A 21,999-nucleotide genomic window follows, 5' to 3' on the forward strand; every position below is an offset into this window, starting at 1 on the left:
TCCTTCCTTGGTAGGGTGTTATTTGAAAGTAACTGCTCACTTTTTAATTTTTTATTTTAAAAATACCATATCTCTCTATGTTTTGGGAAGTTTCTATCTAGAGAATAATGCATTCATGATTTTATTCTAAATATTTCCTCACTCTTTGCTCACTTACATAAACAACTTAAAAACTAATCAGCTTAATTACTGACATATTTTAGGTTATAAAACTTTTCTTTTGGGGTAGCTAACTTATGGTGGAACTAATGACAATATTTTAAATGAGTTCTAAGAAGTAAGTTCCATGTTTTCTTAAGTTGTTTAATTAATGAGGTGTTTCTGATTTTTAAATGGACACTATATTTGGCACCAAGTAACATCACCATTGAAAGATCAAGTTTTTGTAAAGTAAATTAGAGAGAGATAAAACAATGTGCTTATTCAATCAGTATGCTTTAGTCTTAGGTGCAATTCAAATTAAATTAAATGTACAATTAATTGTATTAACTCTATTTCAGTTGTGGAAACAAGTTCATTGTGTTTCATTTTCAAATCAAATATGCAAAAGTAGTGAGGTTAGTTTGGGGTCCAGTTAGTTATTAGTGAATTAGTACAATTATGGAGCTACTTATCTGAGAGAATGAAAAGTAGACCATGGCATGCAAGAGGCAAATAATAAAATTGTACAGCATTTCACTCATCTTTGTCTAATAAAGAAAATTACTTTGAGCCAATTTTTTCAGAAGGGTCTGTTATTCATTTTTAGAATAAAGAGGTTTTTAAACCTCTATTTGAAAAACAGAGGTTTCTTTAAGTAATAACCACTTGACCTTGGCTATCCCTAAAAATAATTAGATTTATAATTGAATCAAAATCAAGGTCAATGCAGGTCATGTTTTTTAGTTTTGCAAGTAGTATGATAATGGAGTTTCAAACTCTCTTACTAATTTTTGTAAATTAATTATTTAATTGCCCTTTCCCCATTTACCGAATCTCCAGCTCTTCTAAGACTCATTGTAAAATGGTAGCATGAATACCCTTCTGTTCCCACATGGAGATAAAATATAGCAATATATTCACCACAACCATTTAGTGAAGAGCATAAGTTTGAGAGAAAGTTTCACACATCAGTTGTATGTGAAATATTATATCCCTGCTAACCTCTATGTTTTTAATCACAAATGCTTACTTCATGTATATTTGATAGGGCATAGTAATAATGATAATTTCTACTTGTCATACTTGTCGGAGTTTGCATCTAATTAATGAAAAAAAGTTAGTCAAGTATTATGATAACTATTTTACTAAATTTAAGACAGGAAAAGGTTGAATGATTTCTGAAGGTTAGTAACTGAGTTAGCCAGTTAGAAACTAAGAAATCCTAGCTACTAGATAAGTGATCTTTCTGCAACTTCTTTGTGCCTCTCATACACTAGACTTAAAATAGCAATGAAAGGATATGTCCAGTACAGATATCTGTAACTTTTGACTCATGTTAAGAGCCTTAGAGATATTGGAATTCTATTTTCTAGCATGAAAGAGGAAGAAGGGGAAAAAATAATAAATGAAAGCTATTATTTATGAAATGCTGACTCTATTGGGAGATGCTCTATATATGTATGTCACATGTGGATGCCATCTTATTTTACTGTTTTCAAATAGTAATGCTCTTGTGAAAATGCTGTTCTTGTTTCTAATGAATCTAAGTTCCTACCTATATCCCACTTTTCATAAATATGTAGGTTATAAAATGTTTTGTAAGGGCAAAATTTATTGGAGTTTTGTATAGGATGCATAATGAAAATATTTTAATATGACATTTAAACACATAATTAAGTTCTTTTGTAATAACTTTTAACTATTTTTGTCTGCTAAACTTATAGGAAAGCACCATAAAATCTGATTTCAAAGAACCAAAGTATGGAAGAAAATGAAAATAACAAAAATTAAACATTACATAACTTGTACAATGTTTCAAATGATAATATCCAACATTTCCCATAGAAGGTGGAAATGTAGTTGCCAGGAGATTGTACAATTTAAATATTTATTAACTCTGTTGCTGGCTTTGCTTTATTCATTATCCACTCACTCAGAGATTCTGAGATCAACTTGCATGTATTCATTTTGGTTATTTTAAAGAAAACAAGAATACTTAAACATTTCTGGGAAAATAGAAATAGGGAAGAAATGTTTATGACAAAAATATACTTTCTTGAAAGCTAGCTAAGGAAATGGGGAAAATATTGCCCTGATAATCATTTGCATTATTGAAAAAAGTAGATTCCAGATAATATGCAGATCATAACCAATGTAAATTTTCAAACATTACAAAAGTAAAACATAAACTCAGACGGATCAAGAAAGTTTGTATGAAATGTTAATGAATTTTCTTTAAATACACTTTAATTTCCAAAGTTAAATGTTATATGAAATGAGAAAGAAGCTCCTCAGAGCAAATATATCTTTACATGAATGCCCCATAACAAGAAAATCTTAATCTAAAATTAGGTAACTGAAGATCTGTCCAAGTCAAGTTCTGTCAGGGGTGATGAGAGATTGTACACAAATAAGAAACATTCTTTTTATTACTATTTCAATTGCTCTGTGCAGATTTACATGAGAAAGAGAGATGTATAATATTTGTCTAATTTTTGTAAACATTATTCCAACCTCTACAAATTTTAAGGCAGAAATGATTACTACATTATAGTTGGTTTTACAATGTTTTGACTAACTGTGTACTGGAGAAGTCCTCCTCATGTGCACTGTTCTGTATCAGACAATATTGAAGTTTTATAAATTTCCTAGCTATTTATGAAAGATTTTTATGAATACAGATTGATAGTTATATGTAGTGAGAGCAATGAGTGAGTTGAGACTCCTGCTTCTTTCTTAGTTTCTACTACTAACAGCAAGCAAATAAACTTATCTTGATTCATTTTCATAATTACACAACTAAGATTAATCACACTATTCAAAACTACCATCCGTGGTTAACACTACTAGAGGACATTTTTGTTAAAAATAGTACAAAGTAAATTATACTATACATATACCAGCTATTGTCTTTCTTTTCCTCCACTATCCCAACTTTAGGCTATGAATACCTCATTCTAAGACCAATGAGCAACTTCACACAGGCAGCACACATTTATGTGGAAGCAATATAATAAATCTAATTTTTATAGATGGTATGCAGATGTCAGTATATGATTACATAAACTTGTATAAAAATGTTCTATGCCATATTTATTAAAACACAAATGTGAAAGAGAAAAAGTAAAACAAACTTTAGTCAAATATTTTTTTCTTATGCATTTCCTGAGATATATACAGATTGAAGTTAGGGTAGGGTGAATCCCAAGTTTAAAAATTGTATTCTGTACATATAAAGATGAAACATAAAGAAACTTGTCAAGCAGATATCATAGTTAAGTTAAACAATCCTTCCTAGACTATAGTAAAAACATCTATTAATTAATGAATTATTCCTGGAGATTAAAAATGCTCACGGGGGCTGGGGAGATAGCTCAGTTGGGAGAGTGCTTGCCTTGTAAGCACAAGGTCGTGGGTTCGATTCCCAGCACCACAAAAAAAAAAAAAAAAGGAAAGGAAAGAAAAAACAATGCTTACGGCCAGAACAATCAAACTATCTTGGCTTCAAATTCTCTTTATTTTGCTATCACTAAATTTCATCTGTTATGTAAGTGAAGTATAAATCTTAGATCTATAGATCAGATTCTATAAAATCATCAAAATTAGTGACAGCCTTTAGTCACTATAAATAATTCTGTTAACTATGTAAGTGGTACAAGACACTTCATGACAATGAGGGCCTAAATGATAAAGTAATGTAAACTCTTCACATATTCCTAAGAAAAAGCTAAAAAATAATGTGTGCTCTAATCACATAGGTATTTGACAACAGAGAATTATGATCTGGGATGTATGAACAATCAAGACAAAGATCCTATGGTAGCCAGGTGCAGTGGCACTCGCCTGTAATCCCAGCTGCTCAGGAGGCTGAGGCTGGAGGATCTTAAGTTCAAAACCAGCCTCAGCAATGGTGACACACTAAGTGACTCAGTGAGACCCTGTCTCTAAAAATAAAATACAAAATAGGGCTTGAGGTGTGGCTCAGTGGTTGAGTGCCCTTGAGTTCAATCCCTGGTACCAAAAAAAAAAAAAAAATCCTATGGTAGATGAAGAAAATAGACAACTTCTTCCTGAGGATGAAAATAAAAGATGCACACTGTCTAGTGTGCATAGGAAAAAAATCTGCTGCTTTTGATAAAGAAACTGAGAAGCTGAGATCGTCTCTGTGGGCTATGTGCTGGAGCCTTTTCTACCTCTATGATGGCAGTTGCAATAAAGTTTCTTGGGATAGTACAAGGTGCGTACTTTTCAAAGAATGCATTTAAGAGAGAATCTTTAAGAAGTTCTACTTCCTACTATTTATTCTCTGACTTGTTGTATATCTCTGCTTTGCAAAAGAACACTTCCATTCTAAAATGGGAACATTAGAGGGCCTGATATTAGAGTGCACAAGATATCAAGGGGAAGAAAATTAATGGTTGATGAGGTTAGAGCAATAAGCAGTCAGTGGAACCTCTAAAGAAAGATAGTATACTATGATGAAAGTTAAAGAAAAACCTATTAGAGAAGTTCTATCTGCTATTCTTTTTGTTTTTATGATCATATCACACACAAGGCAAGAAATTATACAGGATTTATCTTCTCCTGTCTCCTTTCATACTACTATCACTTTCCTTACTATTCTTTCAACTTTTATAACCACAATCCTATGGCAAGGGTAGCTGCTTTTAGTAAATACTGGCATGACATCTTAAGCTCTCTGGAAGAATGTTGTTCTAGGTTAGCAAATGTGCAGCAAAGAGAAAAGATATTAAAGAAGTCTCAGTGGTTGGTCATGAAAAGATAAACACCTCTCTTGATTTTTTTATAGCTTTATTTTATTTATTTATGTTTATGTGATGCTGAGGATCAAACTCAGTGCCTCACATGTGCTGGCAAGTGTCTGCCACTGAGCCACAATCCCAGCCCTCAAATTGATTTTGAGAGAATGGATAAGACTATACATGTTTATATGAATTCCATCTTAAATATATATTTAAATATATATGATATGAATATTAAATTATATTTTAAAACATGTGATTTTTAAATACATAGAAATTAAAATTGTTTCTGATACTTTTGAAGTCAAATGACACTTCTCTCATTTTGCTCTCATTCTTCATTGGCATCTTTGCCAGACACTATATGAATGAAATCATGAATTTTGTATCTTTGAATGATCACCCTATACTAAAGATAAGCTTCTACATCTTTTACTGAACAAAAATGTTTTAGAGAGAAATGTTTACTTTTATATCAAATTCCATTTTATTTTGATATGAGGGTTAGATTTGATATTTACTTCTAATGAGTTAGTAGCAAAAAGAAGAAAGTGTACTTAAGATTCCACTGTATTTATAGGAAAAATACCAGATGAAAATATTTTTTGTTGTTAAATCATCTTGTGTCTATGCCATATAGGTAGGCAAAAGGCAAATGTAAAAATTATTTACAGGGACTACCATTCTAATTACAAAAATAAATTATTAAATTTTTCTTTATTTTCTTTTTACCCGAACAAATGCAGTGGTAGAAACAGGAATAGTGTGTCACTCTGCCCTTGTTCTTTATGATGTTCTATTCCCTGAACTTTTTTATTCTTTTATTTTATGACTAGAAAGTCAGTTCATGAATGCTGTTGTCTATTTTCCTAAAATTCAGGAGCTTCACATTCCGTTTGTTTTACCTATTATTATTAAGATAATGATGTCAATTTTTAAGAATTTAAGAAACATGCATTGTCAACTGTACCTGTAGCCCCCAACAATGAAATATAGTCATACAAAAGTTAACTAAGGTATAAACATGCAAAAGGAGAAGTCTCTCTGCGATCATAAAATGATGTTATTTTCTGTTCAGCAGTTCATGTTACTGCTGTTCATGCTAATTAATTAAAGGAGCTGTTGCAGTAATGTGCAAACAGGGAATCTGAGAAACTGAGAGGGCTTTTAGGTCTCCAAGTGAAGTTAAGTCAATCTGGGCGCGGGCAATCAAATATAATGAAATCACTTGTCAGTGCTAAGCTTGCAAAAACTGTGAAGTTTGACTAGGGAGTAAAAGGATTATAATTAGATTTCCAATAGGATAATAACTAAATGGCAGAATGCAGTAAAGAGAAAATATTACTTTGTTAGCTAATGGTACTGCTGTTTGGTTTTAGTTTTTATCAGCTCACTTGTAGTTGTGCTAATTTAATTTGCTTTTATCAGCAAAAATTCACTACGCAAATGGCACTTGAATGTCATTTGCAAAAATCATTGATCTGAAGGTGCACTTAATGACACCTGGTATGTTTATTTTATGTGAAGGAGAGATTGGTTGATAAGATAGTTGATGTGCTTTCAGATTCCCAAGTGAGTTGTAGGAATCTGTTTGGGGCCTTAGCAGTGTACATGTTCCACTGAAAATTTCACCTCCAGAGATGGTGGCCATACCTATAAGAGTGAGTATGTATTCAATGTTAGATTGCCTGAAAACATTCAGGAGGAGTTGAGAAGGTAGACTAACAAAATTTAAGTAGTACAGATATCTTTTTATTGGAAGATAGTCTATGAATGATATCTAGTCTACTAACTAAAATTCAAAGCACATAAGAAGTTATATCATTAAGCTGATAAAATTTATTAAACATAAAAGTATAGCTCATGAGTAGTTTGTTTGCACCATATATGAAAATTATGACAAAGCTGGATATGACTTTATTTCTTCTAAGGAAGATCTTGTAACATTTTTCCACATCCACCTTTAAATTCTCTCAAGGAGACAAAACAGTGGAACTAATTGAATTTTAAAGTCAGAGTTTCAGGTTAAGGATAACTATCCAGCAATGTTATTGATGATAGGAAAAGAGATGATTTCAATGATGCTGAAATTAGTTGCTGTGACGGAGATGAGAATTGGAAATGGCATTGTATTGCAATGCTGCAAGAAATGATGCTCAAAAATAATGGTTGGAAATAATTTTCTGAGTTGCAAAAAAATAAGTGGGTAATTGAGGGAGGTGCAAAATGTGAAAACAGTATCAAAATAAGTCAAAAACCCGTAACACAAAGAAAATAAAGTTATTAGAAAGAATGGAAAAAAATAATGATTAAATTTATATTTCATATTTTCCAAGCATTATATGTTTTTTGAAGTTCACAGATAAACATAAAGGCATCTTTCAATTCTAAGGAATTGAAAGGAATTCTAAGGAAATATTTTTGAGATTTTTTAGGTAATTATTTGACCTGATTGATTTGGGGAACTATATTTAAGATTAGTTCTGGTAATATTTTCAGCCATCTGTTATCCTGGCTAGCAAAACAAATCATTTTTGCTCAAAATAACCTCTTTTGATATTAAGATTGTACTCTAATGTCATTTTTATCTATAATTATTTAATATGGAATATATGAATATGTACTTACATAACAAAGAGTAGAAGATAGGGAAATTAATGGAAACTGTTAGAATAAATAACATGATATACTTTAATTCTATCTTTTTGATTTTTAAATGAAATTATAGCTCTTTAAGCATAATTTTTATTTAAAATGTTAATAAAGACATTCAAAAGTTCACATCTCCATAACATACAAGTTTCACTACTGGAAATTAGATTCTTGGCTGGAAAATTGGACTTCTTTTTTCAAACTGCATTTTGATTCATTGTACACAAACGGGGTACATGATGTCATTTTAACATAAGATATTTACTCTAATTTTGCTGAAAATTATGAGAGCTTTATCATTTAGTTTAAATTCTGTACTAAGACAAGAGAGTGTGTACTTTTCCATTTTTATCACATTTATCATGAATGTCATTTGATGCCATCTAAAAGGCAGATATCCAATAAACAATTATTAACCCACATATTTTATCATAATCCATGTATTTTATCATATATGGGAAATGTTAAACACAAATACTAAAGAACTGGATTTGTAATATGGAGATACATAATAAAGTTAATCCCCTTGCTTTAAAATAATTTCCATCTAAATCCATTTAAATATATGCCTAATTATATTATGTTTGGCCAGAAAAACATAGAACTTATTAAAAGTATGCTCATTGAAAACCAACTTTAAAAGCTCATGTGCAAAAACCATGCTTTACAGACTTTAAAAATTTAAAAAATTTGGAGCCAAATAAAGATACATACTTTTGCATATATCACCAAACTGACCACCCACAAATAAGGTATCTGTTGCCTGTTGCATGGAAATGAAGTAACTTCAAGACAATTCAGAAGCTTCTATTTATCTCAGTTGGGAAAATGTTATTACTATGATCTAAAGGGAGCACATAATTAAAAGTAAAATAGCTAGTAATTGGATGAAGGCACACGCTTAAAACATAATAAAGGAAAAAATATTGGTAATGTGTTTGGTTTACTCCTTCCAGTTCCAAATCTGACCTTACATCCTTCTCAAATTAGGGACTCAAGCAAGCTCTATGCCCCTAAAAAACTGTGTTTATGTTTATGTGTCACTGATTCAGAACAGATCAAATAAGTATTGCAGGCTATTCATCCCTACCATGGCCCTAGTATGTGATTGCAACCTCAAACACCAGGCCCCCAACTAGCAGGACATTCTTCATGAATTTAGCCGTGGTGTATCGAGTGGACAACATTACAACTCATTCAAATGGCTTTGCTCACAAAGACACAGCCTTTAAATTCTGGAAAGAAAGCAGGCAAGCATAAAAAAAGATAAGAAAGAGCAAAAGCTTCATTGAATGAGCCAAGCATGCATGCTATCACATCTAATGAAGTTAATGTGTTAGTTCTATCCAGTTGCAGCAGAATTAGGCATTATGAGAAGATCCATGAGTGGTCATGATTTACAAGACTACATAAGTAGATATTTCTAAGTTTTCTAAAGCTGCCACATAAAATGGTGACCCTCAGATACACCCAAATGATCTTTTGGCCACAACCGGTTCTGTTGCCTTCACGTTGATCCAGTCTATAGAGTAGCAAAAACCAATTTGTTAAACTTCCAGCAAGCAACATATTCATCGTTGTCATTAGTATTCAGTTAGGAAATAATTTTCTGATAGAAATGTATTTATTAAAGTAAGTCTTTTAAAAAAAGTGAACATATGTGATCTACTTAAAATTAAAGAATTAGAAAACTGCGTTAGTTTACATTGGAGAATTTCCAGTAATCAAAATAAATTTCTATGTTCGGTGCTGATGCACTCTGCTAAGATGCTCTGTTGATGCTTTATCTTCTTTGTAACTGGTAAATTTTTAAAAAATATTTTAAAGGACCTAAGTATTTATGGGTATCAGGTAAATCATGAATTACACGTTGTGTGCCTATTTCTATATTTAGGTGATTTGAAAAATTAGCATCAAAATTTAAAGGTTGATAAAAATGTTGTGTGGAATACTTTTAACATATTGATAGATATTGTACTTGTGGCATGTACAAAAAGTAAAGTAGTGAAGTTAAAAATATATGTATTGTATACTTATGAAAGATAAATTATATTCATATTTTATACAGTTTTAGAATATGCCTAATACATAAAAGAATGCATATTCTTTTAACAGATAAATGTACACTAAATTTGCTCACATTGTCTACATAATGTTAGTAGTCGCTAAGTATCTGTACTGTTATTGTGTTTTCAAACTCATATTAAGCTTGTTTTACTAAAAAAATTGCAAGTTGCTTCCTATGTCATTGAGTAAAAAAGTTAAACTTATCTATTTTACTTATATGAAAAGTATCAACACAGAAGCTCATCCCCTCTACGTGCCCAGGGGTCACATATTAAGCAGTTATAGGAAGAAGTATGCTATTTACCATACCTTGCATAGCAGCACTATCATGAGGAGTCCCATTTTTTTCTATTTCAATATCTGGAATTCCAGTATCTGAAATAATTGACATTCAAGATTAAGGTACAATTCTGTTTTAGGATTCCATTTAAATGGAAAATGGCACTTAAGTCAGTACTTTGTTCCTACAGATAATGCAATGCCTTGGGCTTTTTTTTTTTTCTGTTTTTGTTTGTTTTTATATGCTTATTTTTAATGGTATTAGGAAGAATTATAAACTAGGGCAGGATTGCACAATAGAATATATATTTCTAGGTATGCAGAAAATTATTCATTCATTCCCTAAAGATAAATTTTAAGAAAATAATCAATTTGTAAAAATCCTCTAAAACTATCGGGTTAACATGCCCTGACTGTAGAACAATGAAAAGATGATGGACACAGTTGCCTACATGGAAATGGCCATTTCTTATGCTTTATTTTCTATTTGTAATCTATGATAGATGATGATTTCTATATGCTAAGTGCAAATGAAGACTAAAATATGAATTATGGTTTGTGGCTTTTCTGTAGTACTAGCTCTAGAAGCAAATATTTTACTACTGTGTTCTTCAGATGAACTATAAAAGCAAGTAATTAGGATGTAAAAGTGTTCTGTGTGTGTGTGTGTATGTGTGTGTGTGTGTATTTACTCGAACATTTACTTCAGACTGGGTCTGAGTGTAACCAATATTATGTGGTTTCAGAATTAAAAATGAAATTAGAAAAGTGTGGAATTAAGATATGTCATGACTTAAGCACCTTTTCCCACAGATAATCCTTAAATGCCTCAATACTGATGCAGTGTGCATCAAAGAACCAACATCCTATATAACTGATGAAAACTGAGTTCACCAAACATTAGCATATCTACCAAGAATGGACCTGAAACACTTACATTGCAGTTGCAGGAATGATATCAATTTTACTGTTTCTATTTCAAAAGTCACAGAATTATCTTATACTTAAAGGCTTTTTTGTATCTCCCAGAATAAGGGGTTATTTTGACTGTTTTTTTTTTATGATCCAAAATATATGGTCTCAAATTGATATTTTAATATTTCCTGGACATTTCCTTGCTTCCTTCCTTCCTTCAATTTTTTCTTTCTTCTTTAAATCAGAATTTGTTTTGTTTACCTTAAGTCCAAAGCAAACTTTACCTTTCAACATCCTCAGGCCACTGTCACTAGTAGTGGCTTGCTTAAGTGCCTGCTCCACTTGTTCCCTGCGCTTTGATTCAAATTCCAAGGCTTCCTGCAGTTTTCTCTTGGCTTTTTTCTCCTTCTTCAGGCGCTTTTGCATGGTAGCTGGAATGTGGAAAGGTATTTTGCAAAATCTTGGTTAATGAAATAAGTTTTGATGAATTATAAACCATAGAGACAGGTATAGAAAGAGAAATGTAAATGTATTGGTTGACACTATTAAAATCTTTGGTCCCAGTTCTCATTTGACTCATCCAAAGAGTGTGTTCTTTACTGCAGTTGAATCATGCAACCAATTTCTTTCTATTTTTTGCATTTCTAGTGTGTATGCTCTATAATACACATGCATTTATATGGTGGTGACAATTGGGTTGGAGGATTGTTTTCTACTTTGACTCACTACATGCATTTAATGATAACAGTAATATTTTCTAATTTTATAAAAAAGATATTATTACTCATCAAGTTATTGCTATTAATATTTCAAAATGCAAAAAATAAAAACCCTGAAATATCCATTGGGTTGAATAGCATGGTCTTTAAAATTGAAAGTGGCAATGTCCATTTCACTGAAATATGACCAGTCATAAAGGCAAAAATCTATTTAATGTATTTGTTTAAATAATGCATATATCATTAGTCTCTCTCTCTCTCTCCCCATACAAATAAACACACACACACACACACACACACACACACACACACACGCACACGGAGAACAAGTTTCAGCAATGATTATATAAGCAAGTTGCAAAAATGCAACTACAGCAATGTTCATTTAGTAAGCAGGAAAGGTAAAAAGGAACTAAAGAGGTATACCTCAATTCTCAAGGCTTTATCTCTCAAGTAAAAACTTTAGTGGCCCTCATGTCATTGTAGATTATATTTAAACTCTGAAAGCTTAAATCTATGATAGCACCTTAAATGGAATTATTAAGTTCCAGAAATAAATTGGTTCATAGCAGGGTTCTAAGCAGATCAACACTTTTCCTAAATCAGTTTTTAAAAATTAAGTTATTGATGTTATGGCAATAGAAGAACACTCTCATTGAGGAAACCAATAAATTATCTGACATTTAAAATTGTTTGATGCCCTTATATATAATTAAAATATTTCAACTGAGCTGAATATGTTATTTATTTCAATTGTATTCATGTCATAGTTAAATGTATTTTCACATAAACTATCTTGAACAACTTGAAGGGAGTCAGTTACACAAGTAAATCGCTACGCATATGCAAAGTCTCAGAAATCTAAGGTAACAAAATATGGAATTCTTGAGACAAAGACAATGAGAAAGTATGATTTTTATTATTTTGATGAAAGACTGCTAAATAGGATTGAACATAAAATATATTAGTATCATAACTGTATTCACATCATCATTCAAACATAGCACTAAACAAATTATTTAAATCATAAACCTAGATTTATTGAAATTAATGCATAACAATGTGTTTGACAAAACAAAATTATGCTTCAAATAAAATTAATGAGACAAAAAATATTCAATATGTTGATTCAGTTGAAATTTGTAATTTCACATATTGCAATTAATGCCAAACATTACATTAAAACTATTAAAATAAATAACATTACTATAATTTATTGAAAATCAACTATATACTGAGCATTTTGCTGAGAATGTAACACATTTATATCTTAATCCACGTGGAAAGAAAAACACTACCATTTACATTTATAGAAGAAAACTGAGTCTTTGAGAGGTCAAAACTTTACTAAGATGATATAGCTAATTATTTTCAAAGACTGTGTATCACATAAGTCGTTTTTCCAAAGCCTAGGGACAAGAGAGTTGGTTAGTGGACCAAGACAGGCAACCCCAAAGTTTCCTGTAATTTTATCATTCTATTATTGTAAATGTTTACTCTGCAAAGTATATTATGGTTTATTATTGTATGTGGATGTGTGTGTTTAATTCAAGTAGCATGGTATGGCTAGCAGCAAAAAACAATGTGGTAGAATTTTTGGTTTAAGTGTGGAGCACTTTTTCTTTTATTGGAAAAAAGTTTATGAGGATTTTTTCTATGTTTATATAATATCACATATTGTTAATGTGTGTATGTTGTGTATAAATGTTATTCTTATTATATACTTGGAGAGATATGACTTTACGACCATAATATCAACATTGTGCCCTATCTATTGCATCAGTTGAACTTAGCTTATAATCTGTCATAAAAAGTTGGATATACTCACAATGGATTATTACTTTGCCATAAAGGAGATTGGAAATATGGTATTTTGTTCCTAACACTCTGAACTTATTTGATGGCCACAGGCCAATCTCAGGCAGGTTCTTTTGCTGCCTGCAGTTCTCATTGGAAGGCTTCAATTGTTCCTGGCATCTCTAACTCCCTTGGATCTCCACTGCAGCTTAAGTTTCACTCATAGTTTCAAACATCACCCTTTAGGAGCTGCTTGCAGAGATGCTAACCATGTCAAGTACTGTCTGCAAAAAAATGACCATTATGGCATTTGCCAGTAAATGGATGGAAATGGAAACTGTCATGCTAAATGAAATAAGCCATTCCCCAAAAGTCAAAGGTCAAATGTCTTCTCTGATATGTGGAAGGTAATACAAAATAAAGGTGGGGGGATAAAAACAGAAGAATGTCCAGTGGAGTAGACAAAGAGGACTGAAGGGGAGGGAGGAGCGATGGGATGAGGAAAGAACAGTGGAATGTATCTGACCTAACTTTCCTATGTACATATATGAATATACCAGAGTGAATCTCACCAATGTGTACATTCACAAGACACTAACAAAAAAATTTATGCTGTTTACCATTTTATGGCAAGTGTAGGGAAGATGTGCAGATTATGAATGTGAAATTTTGAATCTTCTGCTCCTAGTCTTACACTAGTCTTACACTAATCCTCCTCTAATTTATCCCCATAATCAGAGTGATTCATGCAAATGAATTCAGACCAGATAATTCACTTGCTTATATTCAAATACTTCCCATCACCTATAGGATAAAATCTAAGTTAATGTTTTGCAAAGTTACAAATATTCTTCATAATTCCATTTCTACCCCTATTTATCTGCATCATCTTCCACCGTTCACTTCAGAAAACCCAAAGCTACTCTATTAACAAGCTGTGTATAGTCACCCATGTATGAAGTTTCTTGGCTCCATGCCTATGCTGCTCTCCCTGTCTGGAATGCTCCTCTTGGGTCCTTGGACACTCTCTTTTATCCCCCTACTGATCTTTTAAGGCTCAGATTCAGATATCAGCATCAGAAAATACTCCTTTTATCTCCTCATCACTCCAGCAAGCTAAGGAAACAAACCCTCTATATATAACCATGAAGATTGTGCATAATTACACTTGCCACTTTGTTTTAACATTAACTGGTTGTGCTAGCCCTCTAAAATGTAAATCCCTCAAGGACAGGGACTGAGTTCCATTCACTTTATCATCCCAGAATAAAGTACTGTGCCTAGCAAGAAGTTGGCATTTCATATATATAAGGAATTATAAGTTTTTCTATATACAGATGCAATTTATAAAATTGGGAGAGAATTTTAGGTGTTTGTTTTTCCAAATCTGCACTGGCCCAAAGTACAGATCTAGTTCATTATTTTTTTAGTATAAAGAGATGGACTATACATTTCCCTCCCTTGTTGTTTACATACAGTTTTTGCTTTATAACTTGTTTTCAACAGTATCAAGCTATCCTTGATAATATTTCTAATTATTTTTTAAAATATCTCTAACACAATATTTACTCTGTACCTAAACTTGTTAAACTTACTTCTGCTTTGAAGCTCAACTGCAAGTTGTCTTTCAAGGTTTTCTCTAATCTCTCTCTCTCTATAGAGCTCCATTCGCAGTTCCTTCTTTTCTTGCTGAATCTGCTTCTCCTGGATGCGAGCATTATCCAAAGCCACTTTCAGCAGACCCTGTCAAAGTACAGCAAATGACATGCGGTTCATTTCATCTGTTTTAATTTCTCAAATACGAAATAATTTATGTAGGTGCTAATGTCTTGTATTACATTTATTTTGTTTATAGAAATATTGTTGACCTGAATGTTGGTCAACAGAGTTTCCACGGAGGACAGACTATCAGCAAAAATGAATGGTCCAGGGAATCCAGGGGGCAATGCCTGCCCAGGAGCCAGCTGGAGCTTGTCCAAGGGTGACTTCATCATTGGAATTTGAACTGGTACTTCTTCTGAAAAAAAAAATTATGTCAGAAGGCTCACAAATTAACAGCTTAAATGTTACACCAAATCACCTACAAAAACTGATCAAAAAACTAAATGATGGACACTCATAATTAGAAGTCATCCCTATTCTTCCAGTTGCCTCTAGTTTCCAAAGATAAGTGATTCAGTACAGAATCCATGAAAATGAATACGTATTTATTGCTAAAGAGATATGAAATCTGTAGAAAAGAATTTCAGGTAAATATAATTGATGTATATGTTATTGAATATCTATAAACAATGATCAGATCACTTTCTGGAAATGCGTAAGTTGCCTTTTATTTTTTCTCTTCAAATCTATGTGTCTACCTAACTATATACCTACCTGTCTTCATTATTTAACAATTCCATTGAAGTGTAATCTATAGACATTAAATTCAACTATTTATGTATATAATTAATTTTTGGTAAATTTATGGAGTTTTCTATCACAACAAATGTTTTAGAACATTTCAGTCCCCCCCAAAACAATTATTCATACCTATTTATATATAGTTAATCTCCTCACCCACCCTAGCTTCTGACTGCAAGTATGCTACTTTCCTTCTAAATATTTACCTTTTCTGAACATTTTGTATAAATAGAATCATATAATATATGTCATTTTTTGTCTGGCTTCTTTCACTTAACATCATGTTTCTGAGGATTATTCATATGGTGTCATGTATCCATAGCTTCTTCCTTCTTATTGCTGAACAGTATTCCATTGCTTACTTTTAATCTTGAGAAATATTCCTTATGAAAAAATATCAACTAAGTCACAGAAATGCAAGTTGTATTTTCTCTCACCTTTAGATTTTATATCATTTTCTTCCACACTCTCATTAATGTAATCAGATTGTCTCAGTACCAGATAAAGAGACATCAATAGAATTATTCTCATTATTAAGATCTTTCATATTTGTTTTGGACAGTTATATTGAATTAGAAAAGGAATCTCTTACTTTGAGAAACATAACTACTGTGTTATCTATTTGAATTCTGGCTGACAATCATTTATTGAGATGTATGAACCAGATATCAAATATTCCTCTCTAACTGGAAATGGAGGCATTTTTTGACATATGTTAAAAAGAAAGAAAGAAAACCAGGGCTGGCGCTTTAGCTCATTGGCAGAGTGCTTGCCTAGCATGGGTGAAACACTGGGTTCAATCCTTAGCACCACATAAAAACAAACAAATGAAATAATGGCATTCTGTTCATCTACAACTACAAAAAATTTAAAAAATAAGAAAACCTACTATACAGAGAGAGAGTCTCCAGATATAACCTAACAAACTCAGTTACTCCTAATTGTAGTTCAACAATATGATTAGGTGAATCATTAGACCTCATTCTACTCACTGCTGTTTCCTAATTTTAGTAACAGGGCATAAGCAAATGTTGGAAAATATGCTTCTTTATGAATGGAAATAATTTTCAGTGACTCAATATCTTCAAAAGAGAATCACTTAAGAAAAAGACTAGGCTTAAATGGTATGGAAACAACAATAACAAAAAAAAATTAGTTATTGGTGTGGTTCCTATAAGAATGCAAATAGGGATTTGTCATGCAGTTAGACTTAATTTTTCAATTGCAAGTAGCCTACATATATAGTATGCAGAGTCTTGCACCCATTGATTTCATAATCATCATGCTTTGCTGGGATTTCTTGTGTGGGAATTTGTGGCATACCATGGCGGGAACCTTCAGTGAGATACTTAATGGAATAGCATTATCTGTAAATAAAATGCTCTTAATTTTCTATTTTTCTAAAACCAATAGTGATAAAAATGCTAAATGATTATTTAATAAAAGCAACATTTTCACATTATTTGAATCCAAATGTCAGCAATTGTTTATTGGACTTAAAAATTCAATAAAATGTATAGACTCTCCCATTAATTTTCTTCAGCACTGAAAGCTATAATATATATTTCCCTGAAACTAACTTTTAGAAAAGCTAAAGCAATTGTATTTTGATCATGGATGCATGATGCATGGGTTTTATACAACTCCCTCATAATTTTATTTCCATAATAGTGATATGAATTTTAATATTAAAATTAACTGTAACATTATACAACATCTCTCTGCCTTTCTCACTCTCTCTCCTCTCTCTGTCTGTCTCTCTTGAATCACTTATAGGTTTGGAACAGGTTGTTTTCCAGAAAGAACAGAAAGGATCAGCACATTATCACAATTCCTTGACTTTTTTTAACTACAAGATTTCTTTTGAAATATTATAAAAAATGTAGAAAAAAAAACAAATTATAAAATTAGCAGCTTTAATGTTTTAAAATAAATTTCTCAACAAGACAAGAACTATTATGTTTCATTTGTATTGTTTAAAGTCTGCATTTTTTGGGGTTATCTTGTATGTTCCACATAAGTGCATTAAGTAGATGGAATGACTTAATACTGATCTATCAATACTAATAATGGCTAGAGAGACTCTGAACTTATATACTGATAATTATAAATCTTAAAGTATAAATTTGTATAGCAGAAAAGATCTCTTTTTACAAGATGAGCCACTATGAAGTTAGAATATTGAATTTCTGTTGATTCAGAGACAACATATTTCCCCTAAATAAATATTTTGTATGAGAGACAGAGATCTTTAAAATAATGAATTTCTTGCTATATATCACTCTACACACATGTATAGCTTCAGTGGTAAGAATCTGAGGAGCACTCTTTCTGAAAAGGAAAGCAATATATTCAGTATGCATAAAATAAAATTATAACTACGTTAAAATAGCTAGAAGTCTCCTATTTGAAGCTGAAAGAAATGCCATTCAATTGGCTAAAAGGAAAATAAGTATTGACTATGAAGACAGGTTGCATGGTCTATGGTTTGTAATGCTGCTGTACAGTAGATTGAAGTTTCAAAATAGTATTACTCTTCTTTAAAGAGATAGACACAGCTGAATTAGGTGTTGCTTGCTGCAGTGAGGATCAAATGCAAAAAGAATCATATTTCATCAGACCTAGTCAACACCAGGAAAATAAATAGAAATATAAGAGGTATGCAGGCTATGATTCATTTTGATAATCTGGCCCAAGAGAGACACATAGAGACAGCACACAGATCTAAGCTTCTACCGAAAGACAAATAGGACACAGAGGGTGGGAACTGGGATGACAGTGTAGCAGAGGTCACATCGATTTTCAGCAGCAGTTTTCACACAGATGAGATAACCCTGGACTCTATTCGGCCCATTGTTCATATCCTACCTGTCCCACAAGCAATAAATTTCCTAGTCCTAGAAAAAGGGCAGTAAAGAAGAAGGATTCTACTTATGACTTCTTATGATTAAGTTTCTGTGCTAACCAAACATGCTATTCAGACCAAGGTCACATTGCATGTTAAGGTCTGTAATAGCCCAAAACTAGTAGAAGCATTTTAGTTTTAGTGTATATGAATGGAAACTGAAATTATTCATCAGGATTTTTTTTCTGATTTAAATAACATGCTACAAAAACAAATGATAAATTCATTAGAAATTGATTTCAATCTTATAATAGGTCTTCACATCTGAATGGCATCTACGTTTTATTCAGAGTTTGAATAAATGCAGTGTTATATAGAAATGTATTAGGGAAAACTTAGATCATCAATTTAATAAGAGCATCTCTTTGTAATCCTGAGAAGGGGTTTTGATTATTTTGATTCAAAAAACTTGCCTATATATATAAGCCTTTATCAGCATATATAACACATGGTTTAAATTAAAAACTAAAGCTAGCACAACTGCAATCTAGTCAAGGACATGAGCAACCTCTCCATTTATTGAAGTAATGAGGAGAACACTTTTATTGAGCCTGTTTGTTAAACCTGCCATACTTTGTAATAGCACTTGGGGATCCACATAAACAACAAGCTCTTTATTTTAATTTCTTGCTTGGGACCCAGATGAATAGATGCAAAAGTTAACAAGAACTTTAATTGTAGAAAAAAGTAAATATATGGTAAATGCTCCAAATGGAAAAGTCCCCTGGAAAATTAAAGTCAAAGGTCCTAGAGACATTTTATATGATGCCAGTGCTTATTCTCCCACTTTTTTGTAGAGCTAAGTATTTCCTTTCCTCTGGGCTTTGAGGATTATGATTCAGGAACAGAAATTGAACACAGATGACTCACTGAGCAGTGAAAAAATGCAGCTACCTACCAGGTCATCACTTTTATTCTTTAACAAGTAAATTATATTCCATTATTTGATTTGAGAGTTTTCCCCTAAATACAGCTGGCCCAAGGGACTTTACTTTGTCGATGTCATTAGCATTACATTCAGCACAAGCAAGACACCTGCTTCCCTCTCCCAAACTGAAGAACAATAACAACAACAAAATGACCAACTGCTGTGTAATGATGTGACCTGCATGAATATAGGGAAGTGTTCATAGTCTCAATTGAACAATGCCTCCTCAAGTGTTACAATCATCAATGTGGAAAAGAAAAACCTTATCCCCAAATTTGTTTGGGAAGAGGAAATAAAAATAATGCAGATAAATGGAAACAGAAAACTAGTAGAAATTGAATGAAGGGCCATCAGCCTTAGAAATTAAGATTGAATATTGCTAAAACCAATTATGTTCCTGTTTTACTCTGGATCCTTAGATTAGCAATTTGGCATAACAGGATCCTTTATAAATTATGAATTGGAATTAAATCATCTCTCAGATAAACTATTATGCCAATAACAAATATTAGGTTCAATGAAGGGCTTGGAGGAAGTATGATACCTACTCATTAAGGAGCTTATAAATTATTTTGCAAAAAAAAAATAAGCAAATTGCAGAAGCAGACAATTAAGCATGAATCACAAAGCACAGATTGTTAACTGCCTCTAATTCAAAGAAGGATGGGTTCACTGTGTCTGCAGCAAACATTAAAACTCACCTATTCACCGCCTAGCTGAAAAGTGTTCTCTCAAAATTTCTACAAGATATTAGGTGTGCTAACAAAAGAGTGTTCCTTGTTCAAATTAATATGGAAAAATCTGGACTAAATAGTGTTAAACATTTATCCTTAATGTAAGGTTTGCAGATACATTATAAGGTGCTTAGTGAAATTTGAATTTCAGATAAGTAGCAAATCATGTTTTAATAAGGGTATGTCCAAAAATATTCCATGGGTCATCCTTATGCTAAAAGTTATTTGTCAGTTATCTGAAATTCAAATTTCACACAGCATAACATTCCTTCTTTTACCTTCTTTTTGATAAATCTTTTAAAGCAAAACATCTCAGAGCCATTAAAATGCAAATGCCAATAAATCTAATTTGGTCTTTGCACACTGTATACTTGTGTCTAAAAGATCATACTGTATCCTGTGAATATGCACAGTTATTATGTATCAATTAAAAATTAAAATGGAAATATTAAGTATTCACATGTGTTACATATTATGATAAGCCAAGTAAGAAAGAGCCAGATGCTGGAACTTCAATACTCTAGTATATAAGCAACTATGTGTTTGAATCTGAGCTTTATGATTTTCAGGACCCTGGGAAAGTAACTTAACCATTTTATGTCTCAGTTTTCTCTTCTGTAAAGTTAGAATAACAACAACATTACCTCTTAGAGTTGTTGTAAAGACTAATGAGCTACTATTCATAAAGTTCATAGAATAATGCCTGATCCAAAGTAAATGCAATATAAATATTAAGTGATAATTGAAATTTTCTAGAAATCAGGAGGGGAACATAGTAGTGTCTTTGCCCACCTAAGCATCTATTAACTAACCTTATGAAACACCATGTTTGGAGAGATCCTTTGAGTCTGGTTTTACTTTCAATTAGGTCAAAAGATGTATATCAATGGTTCTTAACCACGTGCTGTTCCTAACCAAGAGTTACTCTGTCGCCCAGAGGACATACAGCAATAGGTGGAGACAACGTTTTTGTTGTTGTTGTTCTTGTTGTTGTTTGTTTTTGTTTTTGATTATCAAATCTGGAAGAAGCCTACTACTGACATCTAGTGGGAGAGTCCAAGAATACTGCAAAATAACGCAGTTTTGGACAGCCCTGCCCCCATCTCCAAGAAAAAAGTTATCTGGCAAAATGTCAATACTGGTTGAGAATCAGTGGTCTAGATTTATATAAGAAAATCTCAATGAATAAACAGTTAACTATATCTCCCTTTCTGCTCTGAACTTCTAGAGTTAATAAGCTTACTAAGAAAATAAGTTTCAAATCAATGATTGAGAATTAAGTGCTTTACAAAGTGTATTTTAGAGTGTTTATGCATTTAATGTGAGGGTCACAGCCTTCATTCTTTGCTTCACTGTCACCCAATAGGGAAACCTCTTCTATTCGTCCTATTTAACATTGCAACCTGCTCCTCTATTTCCACCCTCCTTTAACATGCTTTCTTTTTTTTTCCTGTAAAATTTACTACCATTTAAATATACATATAATTTACTTATTTAACTTTATTATATAATTCATTCTACTACGTATAATCTCCACAAGATCTGAGGCCCTTTCCTAGTTTTTATCTTCTCATTGCTGTCTTCCTCAGTACATTGAATGAAAACTATATGTAACCCTTGCTATGATTTTGGATATGTGGAGTGGTAATCTCAAATTCATGTAAGACTTCTAATAATCAGATTGATTCCACTATTT

At 32.0% G+C, this 21,999-nt stretch overlaps 1 protein-coding gene and 1 long non-coding RNA gene across 10 annotated transcripts in view; one reads left to right on the plus strand and one right to left on the minus strand.

Moving 5' to 3' along the window:
• LOC306650813 overlaps positions 1–21,999 on the plus strand; it is a 422,453-nt gene that overhangs the window by 244,221 nt on the left and 156,233 nt on the right. The window lies entirely within an intron of this gene.
• DACH2 (dachshund family transcription factor 2) overlaps positions 1–21,999 on the minus strand; it is a 556,457-nt gene that overhangs the window by 5,367 nt on the left and 529,091 nt on the right. For 4 of the 9 annotated variants that reach the window (XM_079123040.1, XM_079123037.1, XM_079123039.1 and 1 more), the window contains 4 exons: positions 15,202–15,350; positions 14,929–15,076; positions 11,102–11,248; positions 9,933–9,998 (listed from right to left, as the gene is read on the minus strand). In XM_079123040.1, coding sequence (XP_078979166.1) covers positions 9,933–9,998; positions 11,102–11,248; positions 14,929–15,076; positions 15,202–15,350 — 510 coding nt within the window. Of the gene's footprint in view, positions 1–9,932; positions 9,999–11,101; positions 11,249–14,928; positions 15,077–15,171; positions 15,351–21,999 lie in introns of all 9 variants that reach the window. The other 5 variants (XM_079123038.1, XM_079123032.1, XM_079123036.1 and 2 more) reach the window with 2 other exon arrangements.

This window comes from Sciurus vulgaris (assembly GCF_902686455.1).
Source record: "Sciurus vulgaris genome assembly, chromosome: X".
NCBI classification, from domain to species: Eukaryota; Metazoa; Chordata; class Mammalia; order Rodentia; family Sciuridae; genus Sciurus; species Sciurus vulgaris.